A 24,963-nucleotide genomic window follows, 5' to 3' on the forward strand; every position below is an offset into this window, starting at 1 on the left:
CCCTCTTAAAGATGTGGCGGCGAATCGACCAATAACGTCATGCCGAACCCTCTGACTAACGGAAATATCCAAATCGCCGATATATAATCACGGCAATTTCACCAACACAATTACACCTACAATAACACACTAGCCTGGAAACCGCAAATATGTCCCGTCCAGTCCTTTCGTCGGCCACACGCCGCCTACAACAATCAACGACGCACTGCCAGCGCGTATTCTCAACTACCCGGTTCTCCTCCGCATTATCCGAACCCATTATCCGAAGTTCGTCAAATTACACTTCCAATGCCAGTTCCCTACATGTATCGGCTCGTCCAAGCCAGTATACTCTTCGCAAAGTGAACATCTCTTCCTTCCGTGTGCCGCGAAACCGTGCATTTTCATCGTCGACAGTTCGTCCGTCTGCCAAGGTCGTGCAGAATGCGAGGAATGATGAGGAGGGGAAACCGTTGATGGTTGGAATCTCGGAGAGGGCTGCGGAGGTACGTTACTCTTTACTTCCCGGAATACCATTGTCTACATACCATGGAAGCGGGTGGAGGGGTATGGCTGTCCGGGAATGTGGTACTGTGGCGAAGTGTGGTGGTATACCGGACAGAAGCAGAACATCTTTCGAAGAACAGAGAAAAGACTATATTGTCTGGTATAACCCAACCCTACTACAACCACAGACAGGTGTGAAACATGACCCCACGCTCAGCCATTACCAAACCACGCGCCAGCCAAAGACAAGCATCGCTTTCATTTCACCACAACCTCAAGCAGAACGAAGTTAACATGATAATAAACAGCGCCTCCGTGAAATAACAGACCCAACAACCTCCCCCACCCCCACAAAAGCCGAAAACCCCTACCACCACCTCCGCATCACCGTAACCTCCGGCGGTTGCCATGGCTTCCAATATATGATGTCGCTCGAAGCCCACTCCAAGATCGACGCCGAAGAAGACACCGTTTTTGAAGCCGACGCTAGATCTGGCCCCGAAGGCGGCAACGCACTGGTTGTTATGGATGAACCATCGCTGGAACTGTTGTCGGGGAGTACAGTGGATTATACAACGGAGTTGATTGGGAGTCAGTTTAAGATTGTGGATAACCCGCGAGCGTCGAGTAATTGTGGGTGTGGGACGAGTTTTGATGTTAGTCTTTGATTGTGGTGGTCTATTGAAGGCAGTTGGTTGTATTTATATTAGTTTAGTGTACTCCGTAGGATAGAAATCTTTATATACCCCATTCTACATAACAGGTCAGGGTATTGAACGTTTCTTTTCTAGCTAGTCTAGACAGATAACCAGCCCTAAGCTCAAGCTATGTAACAAGAAAGCAACGATATATTGAAAAGATAGAAGAGGAGATTCAAAAACAGAAAATGGGACATCATGCAACATAAAAAAAAGAAAAAGTATTGTCAAAAAAACATAATTAAATTCAATCAAATCAATCCCAACTCTTCATCTCTTTTCTCCACTCTTCACTGACATCCCCCAAGCTTCTCCCATGTCGCCCCTGGTATATCCTGATCCATCACTCCGGTCGAACCTCCATGGGCCACCACATCCTCTCCATGGTTGTCTGAACTCCATACCCATATTCATATGAAGCAAGAAACGTTATGCATATCTCATCCGATTCCGGCGAAAAGAAACTTTTCCAACAAAAGAAGAATTAATAGAAGCGAAAGAGGAGACGTGACCCGGTTTAGTAGACACGGGCAAGGTTCCGCAAGTACCAGTCCACCAGACGGCGGCCGGCTTTGGTCTCGCTGACGTGGATGAGGTCGTTCTCCAGGGCGTAGTCGAGATCATTTGCGCTGACGACTTCACCCTCGAGCAGACCGCCCTCGACCCAGCGGATCTGGCGGCTGCGCTGCTTGTTGACCAGCAACCATGAGCGGAGCTTCTCAGGCTCGACTTCGAGGAAACCGGCAAGCTTCTTGAGGTCCATGGTGGTGTACAGCTTGAGGTACGAGCGGATGGTGGGGTTGAACAGGGTGTTCTTGACCTCGTCCATGAAGATGGAGGTCTGGTGGTCGACGGGATCGACGTTGACGGCCGGGTTGTCAAAGTCCGGCGGGGTGGGGCTGATGAACTTGGGGCAGGCGGAGCGGAAGAGTTCCTCAAACAGGGGGAGGGCCTCGGGGCCGCCGTGCTGGAGACGGGTGAGCTGGTCGCCGTACTTCTCGCGGAGGGCGGAGTGGATGGTGTCATCGAGACGGGTGGGGTGCAAGGCGACGCAGATGGCGATGAGGGCGTACATTTGGTCGTTCTTCTTGGCGATGGCGTCGTAGCTGTTGCCGCCCTTTTGGAAGTTCTTGGTGCGCGAGACATAGATCAGGATGTGGCTGAACATGCGGATGGCGTCGCCGTACCGGCGCATCATCATGTACGAGAAGCCCACGTAGTAGTAGGTCGTGAAGTGGGCGGCCATGACGCGGGCAAACATGGCCTTCTTATTCATCTCGATATCGTCGAGGGTCTTGAGGGCAAGGCTGAAGTCACCCAGCAAGCAATGGACACGGAGCAGTCCGATGATCGAGAAATATCCGAGCATCTTGTACAGCGGGCGGGAACCGTACTCGCCGGCGACTGTCATGGGGTCTTCGCCCCGCTTCATAGCGGCCAATTGCTCATTGATCTGCGAACGCTGGATAAGGGAGTACAGGACGTTGAGAACCGAGTAGCAGCCCCATGTGTTGGGGTTCTCCCGCAGGAGCTGTGCTTCCTCTTCGTTGGAACCGCTGCGGGCGACACGGTTGCGGTAGCGGCAGAACGACTCGAACTGGTAGATGAATTCGTCGATAACATCCCAAGCCCAGTAGTACTATCACCAAACAAACATATTAGCCTGATTCCTCAACTCCCACAACACAACAAAGCCCGGAACGGAAAAACATCTCCAAAGACAAAAACAACAACACAAGATTACATACAGAAGGAACCTCCAAATCAACCGGCCCATCCGAGTTCAAGATGTAATGGAACAAATTGCAATAGTTGTCATAGCTCGCAAACTTGGTCTCCAGCGTAGCCTGGTATTCCAGCGGGGTCGCTGCGGCGGCCAACTGCGCCTGAAGGTCCGGCGCCTGCGAGGCAGCGTCAATCGATGTCGTGCGGTCCAAATCACTCATTTCATCGTCGAAATTGACCTGCTCGCGGTAGTCGTTGACGAGCGCTTCCTCCTCAACGTCGGACTCATCGCCCAGGTTGGGGTGCGCGTTGGCGCGCTCCTCGTAGGACATGTTGGCTTAGAGGGGATAAAAGGGATAGGTGGTGAGGGATTCGGTTCTTCGAGAGGACGTTCCTCGTTTTCGTTCGTGGATCGACGTGAGGTGGACGGTGGAGGGGGTCTTCGGCGTCGGTGGGATTTCGATGGTGCCGGCGGAGTTCGAATTTTGAGGGTTTTCGCTTGGGCAGATTGTGCTATCTTATCTGTGCATAAGGATTGGATGAGTCAGCTATACAATTAAACTAATATAACGTAATCCACCCCCCCGAGTCGGCCACGCCCCCGAACCGGCCACTTGTGTATTGCATATAAAATGGCATATTTAGAACCTCAGTATCTCAGCAATAACATATTGACAGGGCCTGAAAGCTAAAGCAAACAGATATATTATGGTAAATATGCAGGCGCCAGATTCAGAATCTTTTATTATGCCTGCTTCTTTAGGTTACATAGGAAGGTCTTGAAATACAGTTATATTAGATATAATACTATATCACGAGCTATAAAATTTCTAAAAGTTCTAAGCAAAATATGAAGGCATTCCTATAGTATGTACATGTAAGGATATATGAGCTCTAACAGTACACCTATAATGTTAGTTGAGATTATTAAGGTTCTAAAATATGTCATTGTATATGCAATACACACAAGTGGCCGGTTCGGGGGCGTGGCCGACTCGGGGATGGATTACGTTGACTACAGAATCGATTGCCAACAGACTGGCATCACATCAGAACCTTGTAGAATTAAATTCAAGAAACACGGTAAACGCAGTAATGCACCCGGGAATCGTAGCCGTATCTGTCTTATCTTGTCTAATGCGTTCTGATACCGCATAGATAATCGCTCATCGCTCATACAAACCGAGCAGGGGACTGTCCAGCGAATTCAATTGCAACCGAGAAGGTACCAGATGCGTCCATCAATATTCATGCGTCTATACTCCTGTACTCTGTGAAAGCACCATGGTTAATGCGGCAGTGACTTGCCCCGATCTGTGGCGCTTCCCGGAAATGATTTCCAGCCGAATGAAGGCGCTGGCTACATTCGAAAAAGGAGGAAAGGTTGGCAAGTCTGGTTCGTGCACTGAACACCGTTAAGTCCAAGACAGCGGAATGCCATTCAACGTTTCTTTCCATCACTGCCCCTCAAGATGTGGCAATGTGACATGACATTAGGTCATTGTGATGGCCTGGCAGTAAGCCAGAGAAGAGAAGGCTCTTGTGGCCTTAAAACCTAATACAAAACTCGTTTAAGTTCCTGGTCACGTACGGATAAGTGTTAGCTGGCGACATACCCAAGCATATCAACATGTTATTCGAGAAGTCTTCTGAAAGACTCTCAACAGGTAAACCGTCCAGTCGATGATGCTCATTTCTCCAGCGATCCAAACAGTATCAATTCGTCGACGTGCCTCCCCCCCCCCGTCCATTCGCCCATCTTGGGGGAACTGTCATATTTGCTAGAGCTAAGAGTGTTTCCTGGAAGATGCCGTGTGGTGGGGGAGGCAACAATCGAATTTCACGAGCGTGTCAGGAGTCATATTCCCGATTCAAAAATCAACACTGCTTCCGGTGGTAAGATGATTCCCGACTGCTGTGCAATCGAGAGAATACTCGGGATCACGCGTTTGGCCTGTTTCAATCGCTTGCTGAACACTAATACGATCCGACAAAGCTCAAAAAACGCGTTCCTGGATTCCTCGTTCGTCAAGTCGCTCATCACTACAAGAAGACTAGTGGCCGCCGCCTCGAGCATGTGGCTGGGCATCCGCTTATACCCATAGGATAGCCGCAGGATGCTGAAGCATTGGGAGATATCCTTGGCCGATTGAAGGCTGGCTAGTCTGCTTTGTTCGAACCAGGCTAGATGTGACGGGCCGCCTAGGCCCTTATAACCCACAAAGGCATTGAACAATATTAATATCTCCTGGTGGTATTTGAGACTATACATGTTAGCATGTCGCTACGAACTTCGTGGGTGGTTGGGGATATAAAAGCCCTTACTGAAGAAACAGTACTTGCGGGACAGGGCGATCGTCAATCTCCAAAACGTCTGGCATGTTTTCATGCCATAGCTGGAGACGCGAGTATATTCGGTTAGTCTTTCTCCAGAGGTCATTGATCTCCATGTGGCAAGCATCCATAAAGAACAGTTGCTGGATACCCGCAGTGATTTCCGTCAGATTGGCGAGTTCTGTCGCAACATAACGGAGAAGTCCTGGCTTCTCCGCGTATTCGACTTGGTTCGAGCGAGGATAAGGGGTCCACGCGATATTGTCATTCAGGTCATCAGACGTATAAGGCCGGCAGACCGGGGCCTCGAGATTCGCGTCTTTGTGCAGTTCCATAGACATGTCCCTAATGAGAATGAGTGGCTGTTCGCGCGGATTTGCGGAAGGCTCCATACAAATTCAGGACGAAGATCCCCCAGGCAGTGGTTGCATGAATACGCTGCATGTCTGCGTCCATTTCCCCCCAACTTACACGCAATGTTGGGGCTCGAAACATATCAAAATCTTGTGCAAGCTGTACAGCTTGTTTCAGCATCAGCCAACTAACTCCGTCCTTTCCCTGGCATTTCAACCTATCATGAAGTCAGCTACGACTTTTAAGAGATAGGGGCTGCTTGGCTACTTACACACGACACATGATAGCCAAGCCCTGGATGTTGGCCAAGCCCACAGTTCCCTCTTCAGCCCTCCAATGCCTTTCAGCTTCCATATAGAAGTGCGACCCGCAGGAGTCCGTATCCCCAGGAATGGTAAAAACGTCTGGGGCGTCAGAGTATACCTGCCAATTGTCAGTATCAAAGCATGGCGGAACGGCACTCACAACATACACTGGCCATAGCCAAAATACTGTTCACCAGGAATGGTGTGCAGTATTGTGACCCCAGATTGCCCGTCTTCATATGCAGCAGAAAGACATTCTGATCCATCAACTGCCAGCACGGATGGTCCCATGTAAAGTATAGAGAGACCAGATGGGAGACAAGGTTGTCATCATCAGTGACATTGGTCCAAGGTTTCGCGGGGACTTGGAACAAGGGTATGTCAACAAGACTCTCGAGGGTCATTCGAAAGCATGCATTTGTCGAGCATGGATCTGGCGGTGGGAGTAAACTCTGAAGAGCACTCTCCACGCTCGGATTGTTGTCTAGGCTTATCGAACTGAAACCATCGAGGCTGATTGTTGTATCTGCAAGGACGGTGGCGATCCGGCCCATCGAGGCATCGCTGCGTATGAAGTTGACCAGTTCGTTGATCCTGACTGGCTCCGACGAGCGAATTTCGTCCAGCAGAGAAGATAGTACATTGCGGTAATAGTCCCGTTCATTGATTGTGCGTCTCTGGGAAACTTTGCGGCGAAGGTCAAGGGTCAGATTGAAAACACAATCAGCCTCTGCATCTGTACTTCGACATGCTTTACACGGGGCCGGACGTCCACTGCACTGCGAAACGGACAGAAGTTAGCCACATACTCCTGGTCTCTCAATTGATTTTCGGAGGGACCTTTTGTGATCATTTTGCCCTCCGTCCCTTTATCAGTTGCTTGAGATGGAGGTTGCCTGCTAGGAACTCCTCCGGTAGATCGATAACTCACTTTTCTTTTAGCCTGCTTGCACGGTAAACAGGCCGCCGAGATTTTCCGTGGCCCCGGAGCGAGACGCGTTGGTAGATTAGGTTTTACAAGACCTCGCGGGCCAGGTGCAAGTACCGGAAGGTGCCTGTCGTTGGCTCGGGAGGTCATCTTTCAGCCTCCTCGTTACTCTCTGCTTCGAAGGGGTTTTTGATCCATGTGATGTCCGCGAGGTCCGTGTGTGACGAATAGAACTTTTGTCAGATCCCCCTCTTTCCTTGTCGAAAAAAAAAAAAAGAAAGGAAAGGAAAGGAAAGGAATAATGCTCCTTCTCCCTTTTAGCCCCGGGCTACGGGAGGAAAACGGTATAGAAACTCGAACTGATTGGGTGGAGGTAGGGAATCGCGGAGAGGTCAGGTTGGATGATCTGGCCCAGCAGGGAGTGTGCAGGGATGGTCACGATATCACGTCGGGGACTGGAAATGCGAGATACGTTGAAAGCAAACGGCCATTTCGTGTGAGTATCCCAAAGAGGCTGGTCGCCGCAAGAGTGGCGAGTGAAGAGTCACGGTAGGTCAGGGTCGAGGTGAGGAGAAAACGACAAGCACACAGCTCTTACGGTCACGATGCGACAGTAAACGGGTGTTAACCAGAAGAGAGAGTGTGTATAAAAAGATAAGATGGGAAACGAGAAAGGGAAATAAAAAAAATAATGCTTGCCAGAGACGAGTTCCCGGACGACTGTCAAGTAGGATAGTAACCACAGTGGCAACAGTAAAGAGACATGTCAAGAAAGGTCGGATGATCCATCTCTCGGGGAGAGGTGTAGGAAGGCAAGAGAACAAGACAGCAAGAAAAGCAGGATAAAGCTGTTGGAGAAGGATGAGGTTGCGTATCCGTTCCCGACTATTGCTGGTCATATCAATACATTAAATCTATTAGTCACTATGCCAGAAGGCTACCTATAGCTACCTGGTGTAAGACTGATAGCAACGGATGTTGTGGAAATGCCACTGTACGTAGCAGTACTGTAGTGAGGCAAATCCTACAAAATCCGTCTCTATCAAGTTCTCTACTTGCTTCCCAGTATCCTTGTATGGAGTATTCTGGGGTTAAACTAGAGGTGGTGTCAAGTAGACACTCTCATAGGCGGAAGACTCTACCGAGTGACATCAACCTTTCCGGTGAGAGCAAGGAAATACATACTCTGTAAACTGCGAAGTCCCGGTTCCTTTTAAACAGCTACCACTGTCCTGTGGCGTGTGGCGAATACAGCAATCTGCTAATACAGATCAGAAATCCTTTGCATTCTGGTTCATGTTCCACTCGGATGCTGAGGGCGTCTAGATATACCCCTAGTCAATGTGCAATTTCTTCAAAAGTAGCATATACGGATCTACTTCGCTTTCGCTTTCGCTTTCGTTTTCGTTTTCGTTCGCTTTCTTGTTCACTAGTGCTCGACACTATAAATACGTACATTCTCCAAGTCGCGAACCAAGCCGACCCAAGGACGAGACCAGACCAGACCAGACTTGAAGAATGTTCGATGCTCCAGCATCGAAGCCAAGCTACTCCGTACACCGGTATCTCGATATTTATAATAGAGGTTCGTTCAAGCAGACCGAACCATGAAAGCGCCAAGGACCATGAACACCTTCGGGATTTGATCCATGTCTCGGGATTTGGTATGGAGTATTCTGGGATCGGCATACACAAACCCATCATCACCACAGACCTAGTAACAATATTCCTACACAACTATTTGCATAACTCGGGCAGTTGAAGTATTCATGGGTAGAAAGATGTCTACAATCCGTATGTAATCCGGGTTAATTTATTGCAGGGTGAGGCTCTGCGGTCTTATTCGGGAATTTTACTGTCCTCTTGTTGACTGGATTAGGTATCCCAGTGGCGCGCATATGCTTCGATATCTTGAGCTTAGCCCAATCAGATTAGAGAATTTTCTACCGAACAGAAGGCTAGGAATCTTCTAGCAAGTGGACTCACCTTGCCTTGCCTACTGCGCTCTGATTAGTTGTGCTCCTAATTTGGCATACACTGACTGTCGCGCTCTCTTCTGAGACTTCGCTCTGCATATACCCAGTGACTTACTGACTAACAGTGTATTACTGTCAGTTGGTGATGTATTATCGCGTGTGGTTGTTGTTGTAGGCTATATATGCCTAGGCAACATAGACTTGTATACTCATAAGCCAGTATAATAACTGATTTAGTAATTACGCATAGCAGTACAGGGTAATAATAACTAGCGAGCCCAGAAGAACCAAAAGAAGACCATAAAAACCAAAGTCAAGCCTAACCCTCAGCCACCTCACGCTCTTCTCTCCTCGCAGCCCTCCTCGCCCTCTTCCTCTCCAACACCTCAACCGGATCCAAGAACCCATCCCCCCTCAACCAAGCCAATCCCTTTCTCAACCCCCCAGCCTGAACAGCGCCAGGCCTTCTCTCCAGAATCGCTCCCATAACTGCCCAGCTCACCACAATCAGTCCCAGATCGCCACCGGTCCAGCCCTTCCACAGCCCGCGTTTCACGCCAGACTTCCATGCGGAGTCGACAGCGCTGCGGAAGATGGACATGAATGCGCTGCGGGAGTTATTGCCCAGGAAGGCGAAGGGGAGGCCGCCTAGGGCGCCGCTGAGGAAGAAGCGTTTTGTCGGGAGGGCGGAGCGCGAGAGGAGCGTGTTCCACAGGCATAGACTGCCCCAGGTGGAGCCGATGGAGGTGGAGAGGACGGCTGTTAGGGTGAGGATGCGTTTGGCGAGGGTTTGGAAGGAGGCGAGGGGGGTGGTGGTGAAGGATTTGTATTTGAGAATGGAGATTGCTAGCATGACGGTTGTCATAAAGCGGGCGATCCGGGGGACGGAGAGCAGAATGTGGTGCAGGAAAGCTGTGTTGCAGCTGGGAACGGCTGGGTGTAGGAGTGCGCACGAGAGACTGGAGATGGAGGGATGAGCGGGCCCGGTAATCGGGGCTATCGATTTGATCGCTGCTGGCAGGGTGTTGGGATTGGACGGATGCAGGATCGGCGAGGTGAAGGGCCTGGAGGCGTAGATTAGAATTTCGTAAAAATTCATGGGAGTCGTTCTCACGTACGGCCAGCGCAGGTTGGCAATGCTACCGAGTGAATCGACCACTTCTTCGTTCTCTGGCCAGGGAATCTCCACAGGAAGCAAAGCAGGTCGACTCTGTATGTAACTGGGCGAGTTCATAACGACCTTTCCAAACCACTATCCAATAGCAGTCAGCATACATACTTGATAAATCGGGCAAGATGGGAAGGACTACCTTGGGCACCGTCTCGCGATCAAATACAAACGCATGGAACAGCTGCGCACACGACACAGGCATTAACAACCAACTCCCAAACCACCACGGCTTATTCTTCAACCACCCCTTCTCCTCCATAACATTATACAGAAACTCCAATGTCCGCGTACTCATATAAATCGCCGCCGTCATCCGCAACTGCGCCTGCGGAGCAATCCCCAGCGCAAAGCCGGCCAAACTCCCCCCGACAGCAGGTGCATATCGAGACGTCAACGCCTTAGCTAGACGCGGGTTTCGCTCCCGGAATGGCTGCGCTTTGTCGATGCGCAGGCTTGCGCGGATGCGCGCGAACAAGCGATGCAGGCGACGGTGGAAGAAAACAACGAGGGCGAGGGCGAGAGGGAGGCGGAAGTTGGGGGAATGAATGATGGATCGTTTTTTGCTTCTCGCGTCAATTACCGTTTGACATCTGATATATCTCATGCGGTGCTTACCTCGCAACGGCGCCGACACCGCCCTTCATGCGCCGACTAACGACTTCAACCAGCTTCAACAACAACCCAGAACCCACAAACACCCGTAACGACTCCCTTATCGCAGCGTCATTATATTTATCCTTCGGTCGCACAATCGCCTCGAATCTCGCCGGAGACGGCGCGTTCTTCTTAACGGCAACAGGCGCGCGCTCGTGAAGGAGCTTGTACTCCTGACTGCTCAGGGAGAGGCGGAGGAGCGCGCGGAGGGCTGGGTCAACGTCAACGGCTGGATCGGCAGACATGGCGGGGTCTGGGTCTACTGGAGTCGTATCGGGGGCTGGCATTTTAGTTAGAGATAATGCTAGTATTAGTTAGGGAAGAAAGAGAAGGGGTGTGTTGTATGTGCGGCTAAAGAGTGAAGTGGCACACTGAGTTGGGCACCGCCGAACCTCGGCAATTTGACAGCAATCAGTGTTTGCTTAAGGTAGGAGAATAGGAAATTGCCACAAGGATGAATTGGGTATGGAATTGTTAGCTATTCATGAGAAAATTATACATCAAACATGTCTCTATTTCCAGAATTCCTAGATACTCAACTCACGTGCAACAGGAAATGTCCTCAGCCTCATGACAAACAACTGATTATTGGTAGAATAAGAATATATGCTACATAACATGAAGCAGAAATGACATAACTAAAAATTGATATCCGCGCCATGCAAAACAAATTACATCGTATCAATAATATCATACCTGACAATCCTGCGCCGTACCACTCCAAACAAATCGAGTATCAAAAGAAAGAAAGAAACAATCGAATCGATTACCAGAAACTGCACCATCCAATCCAGTGCTGGCAGATATTCTCCACGTTTGTCGCCTGCGCTAACAGCTTGTCCACCTGGTCGCTGATACTGAGTTCCTCATACGGCCGGAAATCGCGGCCCGTCAGCTTCTCCCGGACACGAGCAAGAACTTGCAATGCGCGTGCGTTCTGCAGCTCCCGGGCTTCGTTGGGGATGCCCTCTTGAGCATCCAGGATACCGCCTTCAAGAATGGAAGGACGGCGGGGACGGGTGTAGTTGCTGGGCTGGGCACCATTTTCTGGGTTGAGGTTTGTAGCCACCGACTGGCGACGTTCGGCCACGAAGGACATCCTCTCCGGAGGAGATTCACGGACTCCCAGACGCCAGTTGATCAAAGGGTCATGGATGAACTGCAACAATTAGCTTAGTTGAAATGACTGGGGAGGTGAAAAGGACTTACCGCTTCCAAAACAGCCATCAACGAATCCTTGTTCTCCCTCAGAACACGCATCACAGCCTCACAAGTAATCCGATAACTACCCTCGATATTGCTGACTTCCATAGCGAATGTCAACATACGTGTCAACCGGAACGGCACCCGCTCAGGGTACTTCTCGCGATGCATCGCAACTTCAAAGCAGTCGCCGAAATCAATGTGAACAATCTTGCCCGTAACGCGATCGAGAAGCAAATTAGACGGGTGGCGATCGCCCAGACCGAGAATGTAACCGACCATGGACATGACACCAAGCGAACGTGTGTAGTTCGTGCGTCGCTCAAGCCAGGCTTCAGAGCTTTTACTCTTGAGCCAGAGTACGCGATACAAATCTTTTCCAGTGGTGTTGTCCATAGCGTATCCGAAGACCTCGACCTTCTGCATGAGTGTAAGGTTGTCGTAGTCAGGTGCCATCTGGAGCATGATACGGTGCTCTATGTTAAGCAGAATTCGACGGCTCTCTCGGTATTCCTTGATAAGCGCGTGTAATGTGTCACTGTTGGAGACCCATCCCAGGAGACCAGAGCTCTGGGAGAGCGGAATGGCCGGGAATCGCTGGACGGAAAGATGGCGCTTGAAACTCTCGCCGTCGTTATCAAGCAGAGTGTTAACGAGACCAAAAAGCTGCATGACACGCTCGTCCTGTCTAATATCTTCATGCCCCTTGAGAGCATACATGTAAGAACTACCGTCGCTTCCCTTAAGTGTCATCCTCCTAGGCCGCTTCTTCGTTTGCAGAACATGGAGAATAGGGTCGAAGCTGATAATCCGAATGATGGGTCTACCACTCTGGTAGGTACCCGGCACAGCCAGATCAAGATCCGAGCAATCCTTAAGCTTAGGCGAAACGTATTTCAAGTCGAGAGTGGACAACTGCGGGAGCTGGCGACTGATCTTCCGGAACACGGTGTAATAAAGATCCCAAGCTTGGTTCAGATCGCCAATCTCCTCTGTCTCACGGTACAGCATACAGTAGTGCTTAGCCTCTGCAAGGTCACGTCCAAACGCCTGCGCAAAAGACACCTCCCGCAGAGTCTCTGCCCCCTGATCAAGCATGTCATGGAGCGGTGCCAGGGTTGCAAACATGCCCTCCACGTTGTGGTCGCCGAAGTAAAGACGAGAAGCTTCCTCCAAGCCCTCATGCCAGAGCTCGTGCCACAAAACGGCAACACGGATCAGTTCGTGACTCACAAGATCGGCCTGTTCGACGAGTCTTGCGCTGTGCTGCCGCATGTTGTCCATGATGTTACTGGCAGACTGAGACCGGCGGGTGACATTGGATTTCATGGCAACTGTCAACGGATACACGAGTGCTTGCGGGTGTGCCCTGCCCACTTCTGCCAGCAAGCGGTGGACGGAGGTACGGACTCGGTAGTTGGGCTGGTTGATTCGTGCAATAAGCTGTGGAGTAACGGCTAGCCAAGTATCAATGTTCACTGCAGTGAACCCTTCTGTCACGACACCGTTAACGTCCTGGTCACCGCCATGAGTGAACCAGAGGGTGAGTAAACGCAAAGTGTCTTGCAGAGACGATGTCGAGGACAGTGCAATAGACCGCAGGAAGCCGCGAATAGCAGGGATGACATGCTCCGTCACAATATGCTGAGGAACCATGACCGGAGGCTGTCCCTCGCGGTTAGCTTGGCTAGCGATGGTAGTGACGACTTCGAAGTTGGCCAGCGCCCACGAATGCCAGGCCTTGTACGAATCACGGTTGTATCTTGTCGCCGCAGCGTACGCATTCAAGACCTCACGGACGAGTTCGGGGTTCCAGTCACCACGCTGCAATGCAGTCTGCCATTCTCCTTGTCTGAGGTAGCTCTTTGCAAGAAGACGTCGGAGTTTGCCAACATCGCCAACACGTTCACGGAGGCCGGCAATATCGGCATGGTTCGCGTCCACCATGCCGTTCACGCCATTAATGGCATGATCCGTCTGTGACATGATGAGAGCATTAAACCGCGTAAAGTCTTCTGTCAGGGTTGCATTGAACTCTTTCAGCATTCCTAGAGATTCGCGCTGACCACCCGACGCCCAGTTGAACTTCAAGCGAGCATAAGTGACTTCAGGCGGAGCAACAGACCGAGTACCATTGATGTCAGAAACAACCGTTTCCAGCGATCCGAGAGAACGCTCAGCAAGGCCCATGCGGTTGGATTTGCGGCAAAGGTTGGCGAATTTGATCCACATGTCAAGATTCTCGCGAGGCGATGTAACAAGTGCTCTAACCTTGAGCATGCGCTGCCACACTTCGACGTTCTGCTGACATCCGAGTAACCGTTTGTTCCAGGTTTGGCGCATGGCGTCCTGCTTCTCAGGGTCGCCGATGTTTTGCTTGTACGTGATGATTTCTTCCAGTTCAGCCAGCATCTGTACGCGGACCACGACGTTGTAGGCACGGTTGTAGGACTCTCCAAGCAAGGCCGACAATTCCGTATCTAGGCCATTTCGTGCCTTCTCAATATACATGGTCGCCTCGTCAAACTGGTTCCGGTGGATCGCAAGAATAGCGCCAAAGAATGACCGGTCCGGAGACTGCTCCTTCATGACACCCAGATACGAGTCCATCAATTCCCATTGACCACGGCCCCAAGCAGCAGCCGCAGCCAGAGGAGCGATGGCTCTCCGGTGCTCCAGAGACGCTTGGTTCCACTTTTCTTGCGCAAGATCCGAAAGCACCTTCCACTCTCCAAGAGCGTGCAGACACCGCATCTTACCCATCGTGACGCCAAAGGAATCTGGATCGATTCTTTCACGTCGCTTGTAAGCGGCAAGAGCCTCTTCCCATCGCTGGAGCTTCTCGAACCAGGTCTCCTTAAGTTCAACATCACGGTAAGCCTGCGCTTTGCGGAGGATACCAATGGCAGCATCAGACTGCTGGAGTTGGTTGTTGATGGTAATAAGGGCCTCCACTGCTCCTGAATTCTGGTCTTGCTCAAACTCAAGTTCCTTGTAATGGAGAGCCTTGGCAAATGCATGGCATTTCGCAGCATATTTGCCTAATGTACGAATATCAATGGGCAATGCCTTGTCGTCATGCTCCATGAATTCTGCAAGGTTGAGAAGGATTTGGAGAATCTCGGGCGGGATGTTGGGCGAGGTGAGTGCCTTCTCAATCGACCGAACCAGCTCTTCCTGGTATTGATCATACAGCTCGGTCCAACATGACACGAAAGCCGCATTGAACAAGTCCCTTGCAAGAGGTTGGTAGATACCCGCCAAACTGGCGCATGCACGGAGTGCGGGAGAAGGTGACTCTTTCAGAAGCTCTACACTGAAACGGCGAATCCATTCCTGCCAGTCCTCGCGTGTCGATTTTTGTGAGGCATCCCATGCATTCTTCAAGTGCTGCTGGTTGACTACCATCTTTTTCTGGCCAATTTCAGCGTAATTTGCGTCGTCAGCTAGGGCTGCGTAGTTCTCATCCGGGTTCAAATCCTGCGGGAGCGGGTCGCCCTTTTGCAGTTTAGTCACCAGTATCTGGTAATTGACATGGGTGATCTGGTTGTTTTTCAGGACCTTATTGAGAAGATTAATATAGTGGCTGAAGTCTTGACCAAGCTGGAAGATGAGTGCGCAGATGCAGTCCATTGCAGGCTGTCGCAACGAACGCTCGGTGCCACCAACAACTCGAGCCAACGAGTGGACCATCAAAGAGGCAAAGTCGGACACATTAACCTGGCGCGACAGCTTCGTGAGGCTTTCAATGGCAGATTTCCGAATGGTGGGAGGATTCTGAGTCCGGTCGAAAAGGCGTACTATGGACGGAACAATCAGATGCATGTACTCCTCCCCACTAGCGCCAAAGATCAGGAAGGAATGAAGGATCCTCTCTGATGGCTGTCGACGAGCCGTGGTGTCATTATCTAGAGTCTCCAGCATGGGCGGAATGAGACCGGCCAGGTACTTTTTGAACTCGCCTTCCAGTGACAAAGCGATGGCTTCCATGAGAGACAGAATAGTAGCTTGGACTTGATAGGACACGTCCCAGAAATCTTGAATAACTTCAATGATCCCCGGAAGAAATGCACGAATATGCTGTCGCACAATGTTGACCAAGATCGCCATTTGGTTGAAGTAAGATTCCAGACGGCTTGGAGGCGATCCTCTAATGACGGCGATGAAGCCGGGAATGATCTGCCCCAGGAATGGGACGCACTTCAGTCCCAGAGTCTTGAAAATAGTGACAATGGCATCAATGACCGCAGAGTGATACTGGGCCAGAGAGTTCTCCCGCAGGATGTTCTGCATAAGAGTGTTGATGACAACCGTCGGATAGTACTCCTCGTTGGACGGCGTAAGACCTTGCATGATCAGGGCAACATCAGTGACAGGTTGCACTTCGTTGATATGATGGATATCCGGGGCATCTTCACTGATTTGTTGATACTTGTATGGATCCAGGGCACCAAGGATACCCAGGAGCTTGATGGTTTCCTTCCGGAGAGACCCAGTCTGCTCCGTCTTTATGATATTAATAAGGACAGCAAGAAGATGGGGGTATTCCAGGTATGGGTCTATAACGTAGCCAGAGTTGCCGGCCAACTGACCAAGGGTACGCAGTGCCGATTCTCGTTTTGCGTGTGAGGAAAGGTCCTGGAGCGCGTCCAAAACAATAGGCATGAGTCGCGGTAAATAATGTGTCATCTCACCTCCCCCGACGTTTGCCAATTCCCCAACCGCTTTCAATGTAGTTGATGCAACTCCCGGGTTGGCATCTGTTGCCTTTGGGAGCAAAGTCGTGACCATAGGGTCGACGTAAGACTTAATCAACTTCGTCGCATTTGAGACAAACAGGCTGATGAGCAGGGCACTCTCTTCCTTTTGGCGAGCCGTACTGGCAAACCCAAGGCCGGTCAAGAGGTTGACAAGCAATTTCCGCAGCGGCGGGAAAACATAAGCCGGGTTGACACTGGAAAGACGTCCAATAATACAAATCGCAGCTTCTCTGACTGAGAATACCTCGTCATTGACAGCCAAGAAGAGACATCGGATGTTTTCAGGTCTTGCCAAATGACGGTCAAACTTCCGGTCCAAAGACCACAAGACAGTGCGTCGAATTTCTGGGTCCGGATCCCCAATGCCGACAGTTAGAAGTTTGTCAATTACTTCACTAACAACCTGAATTGAATGGCTGCTAGTTTGGTTGATAATAGGGTCGTGGACGAATAGTTGGCAGCAAGTGAGCGCAGAAGCTTTGCGGATTTCAGGATTGTCATTCTCGACGTAATTTATGGCAACGTCCCGTACAAATTCGTTCAGGATGTGACCAGAGAAATCAAAGCTCCCTAGGGTATGAAGGGCAAGGGCAATTTCGGCGTCCGAATGAAGCTCTTGTGGGGAAAAGTCTTTCGCGAACGATGGCATGGGAGGGAGTCGGTTTTCAGGGCATCCAAGAGGCCGAAAAGGCGTTCCGTAAAGAATGATACTTAACATATCTAGGAGCTTCTCTTGGATTGTAGGCTTGATGGGTGGGATGTAATGGGCCATGTCAACAAGTGCTTGTGTAAGCGACTCACTGAGCCCGCACGCAAAGATGGGGTCGAGCAATGCTTCCATGTACTTGCTAAGCGTTTGCCCGACAGCCAAAGACAGCATGCTGATGCATTCAAACATCGGAGCTTCATTGACCGAGGCTCGGCTCCGTGCTTTCATTGCTAATCCCTCTCGAATGTATATGATGATCCCGTCGAGATACTGCGCCATTGCCCCACCAACCGCGTTGGCAATCTTTCCGATTGCAATAAATGCCGAATTCCGTTCCTTGTCTCTCTTGAGCTGAGCCTGCAGGTATATCATGAATCGATGGAGGTAAATCTCGGTAAAGTCAAGGGGAGCATAAGATGCGAGGATGGGTATCGTCAAGACGACTTGCGTGCGGATTTTAGGATCACGGTGGTCTTTGAGACGGAGGACGATTTCGCATGCGTTCCGGTAGTGTTCGTTCATGAACATAGCACCCTTTAACAGAAGTTCCTTGAGCACCAGAAGTGATCCATGAATCCAGTCTACATTGCTCGACTTCAATCCCAGCAGCGCCTCTTCATAGATTCGTGCAAACCACAGTTGCCGAACCTGGCTATCTCGAGCGGCTATGATCTCGAAACATTCGCTGACTGCATCCGACGCCGACTCTCGGATGAGCACCTTGGGATCCCGCAAAGCGACCCATATAAGCTCGAAGATCTGCGGGATGAAGCCATATAGGAGAGTAGGTGAGCCTTTGGCCAGTTCGCGGAGGACAAGGACCGCCGCGAAACGCCTGCTTTCCTGTCGTTCGGACTGCAGCCACTCCAGAGCCGACTGTACCTCACTCTCGACCAATTCCGCTGTGAGGGCACCACCGGGTTTGGCCAAGTGGCCCAGTGCCCTTGCCGCATACGCCAACACCAGGGTATCATTACTTCGGAGCGCGCTGCGGAGGTAACTGGCAAAACGAGTGGTTTTCTGGGCTGAATCGACTCCATCAAAATCGACTAGGTGGTCCAAAGCGAGCAAACCGCCGATTCTTTCGTTGGCATCGCTACCGGTTACGACGAGCTGCGCGATACGTTGGCTGACTGCGTTGTAGAACTCGAGGAACTTTTCCGGCGGCCAATCTGTGAGATGACGAACCAAGTGTCAGCAGTGCGACGAGCGGATAAAGCCACGACTAGCCTGCGAGGGTGATAGAATAGGTACCTCTTGAAATGGCAATGACATTATCGTATAAATCGTAGGCAGCTCGCGCCCGTACTTCTTCGTTCTTGGATTTTAGGTCGAAGAACAGCCGATGGGTGACGTCCGTGATAGGACCTGCTTGCGCCATGTTTGCGGACCACCCCCCGGGATGGACATTTGAAATTCAAGGTCTCGGGGCAAGTTGGGGGTGAAAGACACAAAAGTCGTTATGTATATGGGGGGAGAAGGAGGTGGGAGGAGATGGTTAAGCTTAATCGGGTTGCCAGAGGTTGAGAGTGAAAGGTGAGAGTCCACTTCCGCCGGTTGAGAGTGCACGGGCCAGTGAGTGATATTCCGGCCTGGGGCATCGTTCACTATGCAGAGTACATTAGGACGAAAGACGAAAATTTCATATGCAAATAAATTTTGATATAATATTTAAGCTTTTAGGTCCTTTCTAGTTCTCGAACATCAGTGCTATAGATCACTAAGTACGAGTATGTTGGAAATATATAGCTGCGAGTACCCGTTGGGATGATGATAACGAGGTGGGCATACGCTAGGATTATAATCAATTTGAACTACCGCCCTCCAACAAGGCTGGTTTGTATTTAAAGAAGCACTTATTAACGTCCGCTGGACTGGCTGCTTGGTGCCATATTCCGCTCCTATACTCTGGATTGCTCAAAACGGATGTGCTTTGGACACGGAGCATGAAATACTAGATAGATCAAAGAAGCTTATTTATCTTATTTATGGATATGGCCCGAGCAATTCTGAAATTGTATCAGATTGGTTCAATACATCGAGTATATGCCACAAAGAAGCATAGAATGCATCGAGTCTATGCAAGATGGACGTATAGTCAGAGTACTACTCTGAGCAAAGTAGACAGGACCTTGATAACTAACTGTACTGGCATACCTAATTGACAACAATTATTGCGATATAAGTCCCATAGAAATGCCAACTGTTCATTTGTCATTCATGGCGAGCTGAACTGAAATTTGTAATCATTTGAGAGATAGCCGAATGATAGCGCCAGCGCGGGGGAGGGGTTGGAGTATATAACGAGCAAACTCCCTCTGCCTGCAACATTCTACAACATATACACACCATTCCCATCAATTACTCTTTGTGTTCTCTATACAGCACCAATTGAACAATATAAATCACAATGCCCAAGGTTCTGCTCACTGGTATGTTTTGAGCCGTATTTGCAATCGCTTTTAACTCCGATGCTAATATCCGTCCAGGTGGCAGTGGCTTCATTGCCGCTCATATTGTTGATATCTTGCTGCAACATGGGTATTCCTTGACTGATTTTACACCAGACCAATCGTTCCTCGCAACTAATACACGGATATCCCAGATTCGACACCGTCGTCACGGTCCGTTCCGATGAGAAGGGTCAGAAGATCCTTGAAAACCACCCCAACCTCCCCAAGGAGAAGCTGTCATATGTCATTGTCAAGGATGTCGCTGAAGACGGTGCATTTGACGAGGTATATATCCATGTATCACCCCAATATATACCATTTTCATGGCTGACCCAGATTAATAGGCTGTTAAATCCAACCCGCCATTCGACTATGTCCTCCACACAGCATCTCCTTTTCACTTCAATGTCCAGGACCCCGTCAAGGACTTCTTGGACCCCGCCATCAAGGGTACGACTGGAATCTTGAAGGCGATCAAGGCCTACGCCCCTACTGTGAAGAGGGTTGTCGTCACTTCGTCTTTCGCCTCCATTGTCAACTCTGAGCAACATCCCCCAGTCTACAGTGAAGAGCATTGGAACCCTGTCACTTGGGAGCAGGCCTTGGACCATTCTAAGGTTTACCGGGGTAGCAAGGTAAGTCAACGCACCCGTGTTGCATTGAACCAAGACTAACTGGGCCTAGACATTTGCGGAGAAGGCTGCATGGGACTTTGTTGAAAACGAAAAGCCCAACTTCGACATCGCTACGGTCAACCCTCCCCTTGTCTTCGGACCTATCGTGAACTACTTGAACTCCCTCGACGCGATCAACACATCCAACAAGCGGTTCAGGGACTTTGTCCAGGGTAGCCTGAAGGACGAGCAGCCTTCTACAGACACTTCGCTCTGGGTGGATGTTCGCGACGTTGCTTTGGCTCACGTTAAAGCAATTGAAGTCGCAGAGGCTGGAGGAAAGAGATTCTTCGTCACCAACGGCTTCTTCTCAAACCAGGAGATTGCGGAGGCTATCCGGGAAAGCCACCCTCAGCTGGAACCCAAGCTGCCGCCAAAGAGTGCTACTAGAGACTCCCCCACTCATGCTTATGGATACGACAACACCAGATCCCGTGAGCTTCTGGGTATCTCGTACCTGCCTTTGAAGAAGACAGTTGCCGATACCGTTGAGTCTCTGCTGGCTGTTGGTGCGTAAATTGTGACATTACCTGTGTATAGAAGTTAAAGGAAATTGAATTATAGAGCAATAACATAACTTGCCACCGTTTTTGCGCTGGTCATTGTTTGTGTAGTCGCATGTAAACGTAGTTCATTGCTTAAGATTGATCCAGATTGGGTAATCGGAAAAGCTGCATCTTCCCGCTCTGTCGCTCCCCGTACCGGCTGGAGACATTTTCTCCTCCGAGGGTTCCCTCCGCAGCAAAAAAGAATATCCTTGAATCCAGCCATCAGAAACGCCATGACGTCCGCGAGATTATCGCCGACGGCGAATCTTCTGCGGAAATCGCGGGTGTTCGCATTACCACAAGCATTGAAGCCTCCCCAAGAACCCCCCACTTCGAAGACGGTCTTTGAATCCGACAGCGCGACCCTTCCCTATCCCACCCGAGCATCGATTGTTACGCCCGGTTCGTCGTCAAAAAGTGGTGATTGGGGTTTGAAACGTCCTATCCCCCCAAAATCAACATCGGAAAAATCAATCAGACCCGTGATTAGGGTGAATGCCCATGACACCTTCGAACATGTTACCGACTTCGAATCCGCGCAAGACCACACGGTGACCTTGGCGAAGTTCCAGGAACTTCACTTGCCCATGTCGCTTCCGTCCAAGGTCAACTACTCGAGCAGTTTCCTACCGGGACACCAGAGTCCATTCGAATTAGATGTCGACAATACACAAACGAGCAAAGACCTTGCGAGACCGTATGCCAAACAATTCCGGCAATCCGGACCTTGGCTTGCCGGGCAGACCGAAGCGGAGTTTCAGACCTACTTGAAAAAGGTTCGACGTGACAAGCCGGAGATTCTGCAGAGGCTTCGCGATATGTATGTGGCAAAGCGCGCCGTGGAACAGAGAAAGGCGATCCAAGACAAGGGAGAGGATCTTGAGAACATGCAGCCCATAGAATTTGACGAGAAGGAGTTCCATGCCTACATCAAGTCGCTACGTGCAGACCCGACTGCTCTAGGCCCCGTGATATTCGAGCTCCTGGACCTTCCGTCTCCGCCGCCAGTGCCCAACATGAGAATTGCTGGCAAGTATTTCCACGCTCCGGGAACCAAGTTGTCTGCGACGGAATACGCTACTTCTGGGCCACCGAGGACGCACCCATCAGCAGGTCTGTCCTACACGCGGTCTCACGCATTGCTCTACAACCATCCGGAACACGGCCCGCAGGCCTATCAACGACCCGTGCAGGCGCGTATCTTGCGGCCAAAGAGCAAGCTCAAGGGCAAGGGCAACAGGGCCATTGCAGGTATTGGTGGTATTGCATCCGAAGACGTGAACTCCATTACCTTCTGGGATCAACGGACGCCCCCTGGGTTGGCCTACTTTGATGCATCCATCGAAGGCGGTGGCAAATACTGGGCTACGCCAATCCGGGCTTCAGTTACCTCGGATGGCAGAATCGACCTGGCATCTCTCAAGGCAAGCGTTACGGCCAAGGCCCCCTACGGCATTGAGGATGCGCCAGAGGCCGATGCCGCGAACCGCGTTGCGGAAGTGACCAAGGGCGCCTCACGGCAAGTTCCGAAACTGGACGCCAGGGCGCCTCGATTTAGGCAGTTCGACGAAAGAAGGCACACGCCGATGACGAGTCGTGAGGATGCTGCAAGGTCACTCATGGAAACACTCAAGTATGAAAGCTAGGGAACTTGTTATAATGTGTGATGTGACTGTATGATTAGACTGGTTGGACGGAAAGAACCTTTTATTCTTGTGATATAACCGCATATACATCAATTTCCATTGAAGATTGATTGTCGAGTACAGTAATCGTATTTAACCTGAGTCTTCATAGCTCCATAGTAAACCGTATTGCGGAGGCGTTATCGATAAGAACCACGTGACATAGGGCATTTGGAGACTAGGGCACGACCCACACAGCGGCTAAGCGAGCCCAACCCTTTTGCGACACCAAAAGAAGATATCGAGTGCTTTGACAGCCATTCGAACATCCCTCCAGCCAGCAAACAACCGCCAAAATGGGTCGCGTCAGGACTAAGGTCAGTTAAATGAACGAGCCTCTAAAAAGCGATGCAAAAACTAAGAGAAAAAAATAGACCGTCAAGCGGTCCGCCAAGGTTATGATCGAGCGTTACTACCCCAAGCTCACGCTCGATTTCGAGACCAACAAGCGTCTCTGCGATGAGATCGCTATCATTGCCTCCAAGCGTCTCCGCAACAAGGTGAGCACTACCGATTCCCGCGGAATCTCTATCTTAGGTAGAGAGGCTAATGGGAATAGATCGCTGGTTACACCACCCACCTTATGAAGCGTATCCAGCGTGGCCCCGTCCGCGGTATCTCCTTCAAGCTCCAGGAGGAGGAGCGTGAGCGCAAGGACCAATACGTCCCTGAGGTCTCCGCTCTCGATGTTTCCCAGACCGAGTCCGGCCAGCTCGACGTCGACGCCGACACCAAGGACCTGCTCAAGAGCTTGGGCTTCGACAACCTCAAGGTCAACGTCGTCAACGTCACCCAGGCTCAGCAGCCTGAGCGCCGTCGCTTCCGCTCTTAAATTAATTACGACTACGACGTGCAGAAAAAAGTTCTTCCGTTCTCCGTTCGACTTCAACCTTTGGCGTGTTCTGGCGGTTTAGATAGCGTTCGAAGGATGAGGAATGAAAATATGATTCCCGATTACCAAGGTGTCGCTGATTCTCCGTTGGGGATGATGCTTGATTGCCAAAATCATTTTTTCTGCCATGGCTACTGGCTCGGGCGGTCCGTAGGACATAGACTCAAGATATTGACCAGGGAGTTTTATCGAACTCTTTGTTATGTATCTATCAAGAGTCTATTTATGTAGCTTGGGTATCTTCATGAACATCGCGTAACGAACATCAAACCATTGCTCACTCTTGGGGTTTGGGGAAATATCCTTCAATGGAGCCACCCTGGAAGTCCCCCGGACGCATCTGCGGAGGTGCCACGGCATGCGAAAAGTTCTCATTCTCCATGATCTGGACGCCCACTCGTCCATCATGCTGGAAAGCTCCAGCGCTGGAATCACCACGCTCCAATGCAAGTTCTTGAGAACGAAGAGACAAGTCTTGCATCTGAGCAGCCATCTCTCTGGCCTCAGGACCATGCATATGCATATTTTCCAACTGGCCCGCAACCTGTCCAACCGTAGTAGTATTACCACCACTTCTCAGGCCCCTGCCCTGCTGCTCCCGCGCCTCCTCAAGTAGAAGCAGATTCTTATTCCGCGAATCGTCCCCCCTTCGCTCCCAGACTGGCTCCTGCGTCAACTGAACCCGGATATACATCGCCCGCTCTGCACACTCATCTGAACACCACATCTCTAACTTCTCCTTGGGAACGATATTCATCTCCCGACCCCTTCCGCCCGGACCACTGCCTTTGGCGCCGTATTTAATCCGGAACATACCACCGCCCTCTTCCTTGCGGTGCTCCCGCGGACATAGACCGTAGCCACATAGACCCTCGATATTTCGCTCCTGAATGAGATTATCATAGTCTGTAGGTTGGAACGGTACCAACGCGTTCTTGAACAAAAGTGCGTCTTCGGGAGATGGTGTCGACGGGTCTGCAGTTGGCGAGTAAGGGAAGGAAACGAGATCGAGGATGCGGTCGAGGATGAGAGATTCGGTATCTTTTTGGGATTGGATGCGGTGGGCATGGTGCAGGGCTATGGCCATGTGACGAGGGTCGACCCCTGGGTTGGACTGGTTCTGGGGTTTCTTTTGTTGGCGACGGGAGGAATCTGAAGCAGCGGCGTGTGTCGTTGGAAGGGATGTTCTCAGGGGGTTTTGACTGACGGACATGATGGATGTATGATATTAATCAAACATAGAAATGTATTTACTTCAGTACTATTGTAGAAAAGATAAAAGTAAAAGGTAGATGGATAGTGATGGTAAGTGCTGGCAGTCGGAGGATAGATTGCTGACTTTTCGATAGAGGCAAAAAGTAACAATAAATCCCCGGATTCCCCAGCAGATGACGATATCAGGCGTCTG

The 24,963-nt window shown here is 50.6% G+C and overlaps 10 protein-coding genes across 10 annotated transcripts; 4 read left to right on the forward strand and 6 right to left on the reverse strand.

Annotated features, from left to right (window-relative positions):
- Positions 1–91: 91 nt before the first annotated feature.
- On the forward strand, positions 92–1,255 carry EURHEDRAFT_417424 (HesB/IscA family protein). Its single transcript, XM_040783198.1, has 2 exons — positions 92–485; positions 795–1,255. Exons 1-2 carry the CDS (start codon positions 150–152, stop codon positions 1,152–1,154), a joined length of 696 nt encoding a protein of 231 aa, XP_040634146.1. The 5' UTR covers positions 92–149; the 3' UTR covers positions 1,155–1,255.
- Positions 1,256–1,701: 446 nt separating this feature from the next.
- Positions 1,702–3,241, reverse strand: EURHEDRAFT_406896 (putative eukaryotic translation initiation factor 3 subunit EifCl; the record flags this gene model as incomplete). Its single annotated transcript, XM_040780490.1, has 2 exons — positions 1,702–2,823; positions 2,933–3,241. 2 exons carry the CDS (start codon positions 3,239–3,241, stop codon positions 1,702–1,704), a joined length of 1,431 nt encoding a protein of 476 aa, XP_040634147.1.
- Positions 3,242–4,767: 1,526 nt separating this feature from the next.
- On the reverse strand, positions 4,768–6,980 carry EURHEDRAFT_519150 (putative C6 transcription factor; the record flags this gene model as incomplete). Its single annotated transcript, XM_040786756.1, has 6 exons — positions 4,768–5,173; positions 5,235–5,588; positions 5,638–5,814; positions 5,869–6,020; positions 6,070–6,630; positions 6,810–6,980. The coding sequence occupies 6 exons, from the start codon at positions 6,978–6,980 to the stop codon at positions 4,768–4,770; spliced, it is 1,821 nt and encodes a 606-aa protein (XP_040634148.1).
- A 1,178-nt stretch (positions 6,981–8,158) lies between these two features.
- On the reverse strand, positions 8,159–8,538 carry EURHEDRAFT_417432 (uncharacterized protein). The gene has a single exon (XM_040783199.1). The coding sequence runs from the start codon at positions 8,532–8,534 to the stop codon at positions 8,169–8,171; it is 366 nt and encodes a 121-aa protein (XP_040634149.1). The 5' UTR covers positions 8,535–8,538; the 3' UTR covers positions 8,159–8,168.
- Positions 8,539–8,858: 320 nt separating this feature from the next.
- EURHEDRAFT_292192 (uncharacterized protein) lies at positions 8,859–11,099 on the reverse strand. The gene is made up of 3 exons (XM_040778233.1): positions 10,593–11,099; positions 10,117–10,540; positions 8,859–10,058 (listed from the first exon to the last, which is right to left on the reverse strand). Exons 1-3 carry the CDS (start codon positions 10,916–10,918, stop codon positions 9,126–9,128), a joined length of 1,683 nt encoding a protein of 560 aa, XP_040634150.1. The 5' UTR covers positions 10,919–11,099; the 3' UTR covers positions 8,859–9,125.
- A 298-nt stretch (positions 11,100–11,397) lies between these two features.
- On the reverse strand, positions 11,398–18,684 carry tor (putative TOR pathway phosphatidylinositol 3-kinase TorA; the record flags this gene model as incomplete). Its single annotated transcript, XM_040779480.1, has 3 exons — positions 11,398–11,790; positions 11,841–18,475; positions 18,558–18,684. 3 exons carry the CDS (start codon positions 18,682–18,684, stop codon positions 11,398–11,400), a joined length of 7,155 nt encoding a protein of 2,384 aa, XP_040634151.1.
- A 929-nt stretch (positions 18,685–19,613) lies between these two features.
- Positions 19,614–21,032, forward strand: EURHEDRAFT_417435 (SDR family oxidoreductase). Its single transcript, XM_040783200.1, has 5 exons — positions 19,614–19,735; positions 19,793–19,844; positions 19,909–20,041; positions 20,101–20,391; positions 20,441–21,032. Exons 1-5 carry the CDS (start codon positions 19,714–19,716, stop codon positions 20,945–20,947), a joined length of 1,005 nt encoding a protein of 334 aa, XP_040634152.1. The 5' UTR covers positions 19,614–19,713; the 3' UTR covers positions 20,948–21,032.
- Positions 21,033–21,164: 132 nt separating this feature from the next.
- Positions 21,165–22,768, forward strand: EURHEDRAFT_417436 (mitochondrial 37S ribosomal protein bS1m). Its single transcript, XM_040783201.1, has one exon. The coding sequence runs from the start codon at positions 21,212–21,214 to the stop codon at positions 22,622–22,624; it is 1,413 nt and encodes a 470-aa protein (XP_040634153.1). The 5' UTR covers positions 21,165–21,211; the 3' UTR covers positions 22,625–22,768.
- A 191-nt stretch (positions 22,769–22,959) lies between these two features.
- On the forward strand, positions 22,960–23,495 carry EURHEDRAFT_381973 (40S ribosomal protein eS17; the record flags this gene model as incomplete). Its single annotated transcript, XM_040779481.1, has 3 exons — positions 22,960–22,980; positions 23,038–23,163; positions 23,223–23,495. The coding sequence occupies 3 exons, from the start codon at positions 22,960–22,962 to the stop codon at positions 23,493–23,495; spliced, it is 420 nt and encodes a 139-aa protein (XP_040634154.1).
- Positions 23,384–24,963, reverse strand: EURHEDRAFT_417439 (Rtr1/RPAP2 family protein phosphatase). The gene has a single exon (XM_040783202.1). The coding sequence runs from the start codon at positions 24,766–24,768 to the stop codon at positions 23,833–23,835; it is 936 nt and encodes a 311-aa protein (XP_040634155.1). The 5' UTR covers positions 24,769–24,963; the 3' UTR covers positions 23,384–23,832.

The sequence above is a fragment of the Aspergillus ruber genome (assembly GCF_000600275.1).
Source record: "Aspergillus ruber CBS 135680 unplaced genomic scaffold scaffold00049, whole genome shotgun sequence".
NCBI classification, from domain to species: domain Eukaryota; kingdom Fungi; phylum Ascomycota; class Eurotiomycetes; order Eurotiales; family Aspergillaceae; genus Aspergillus; species Aspergillus ruber.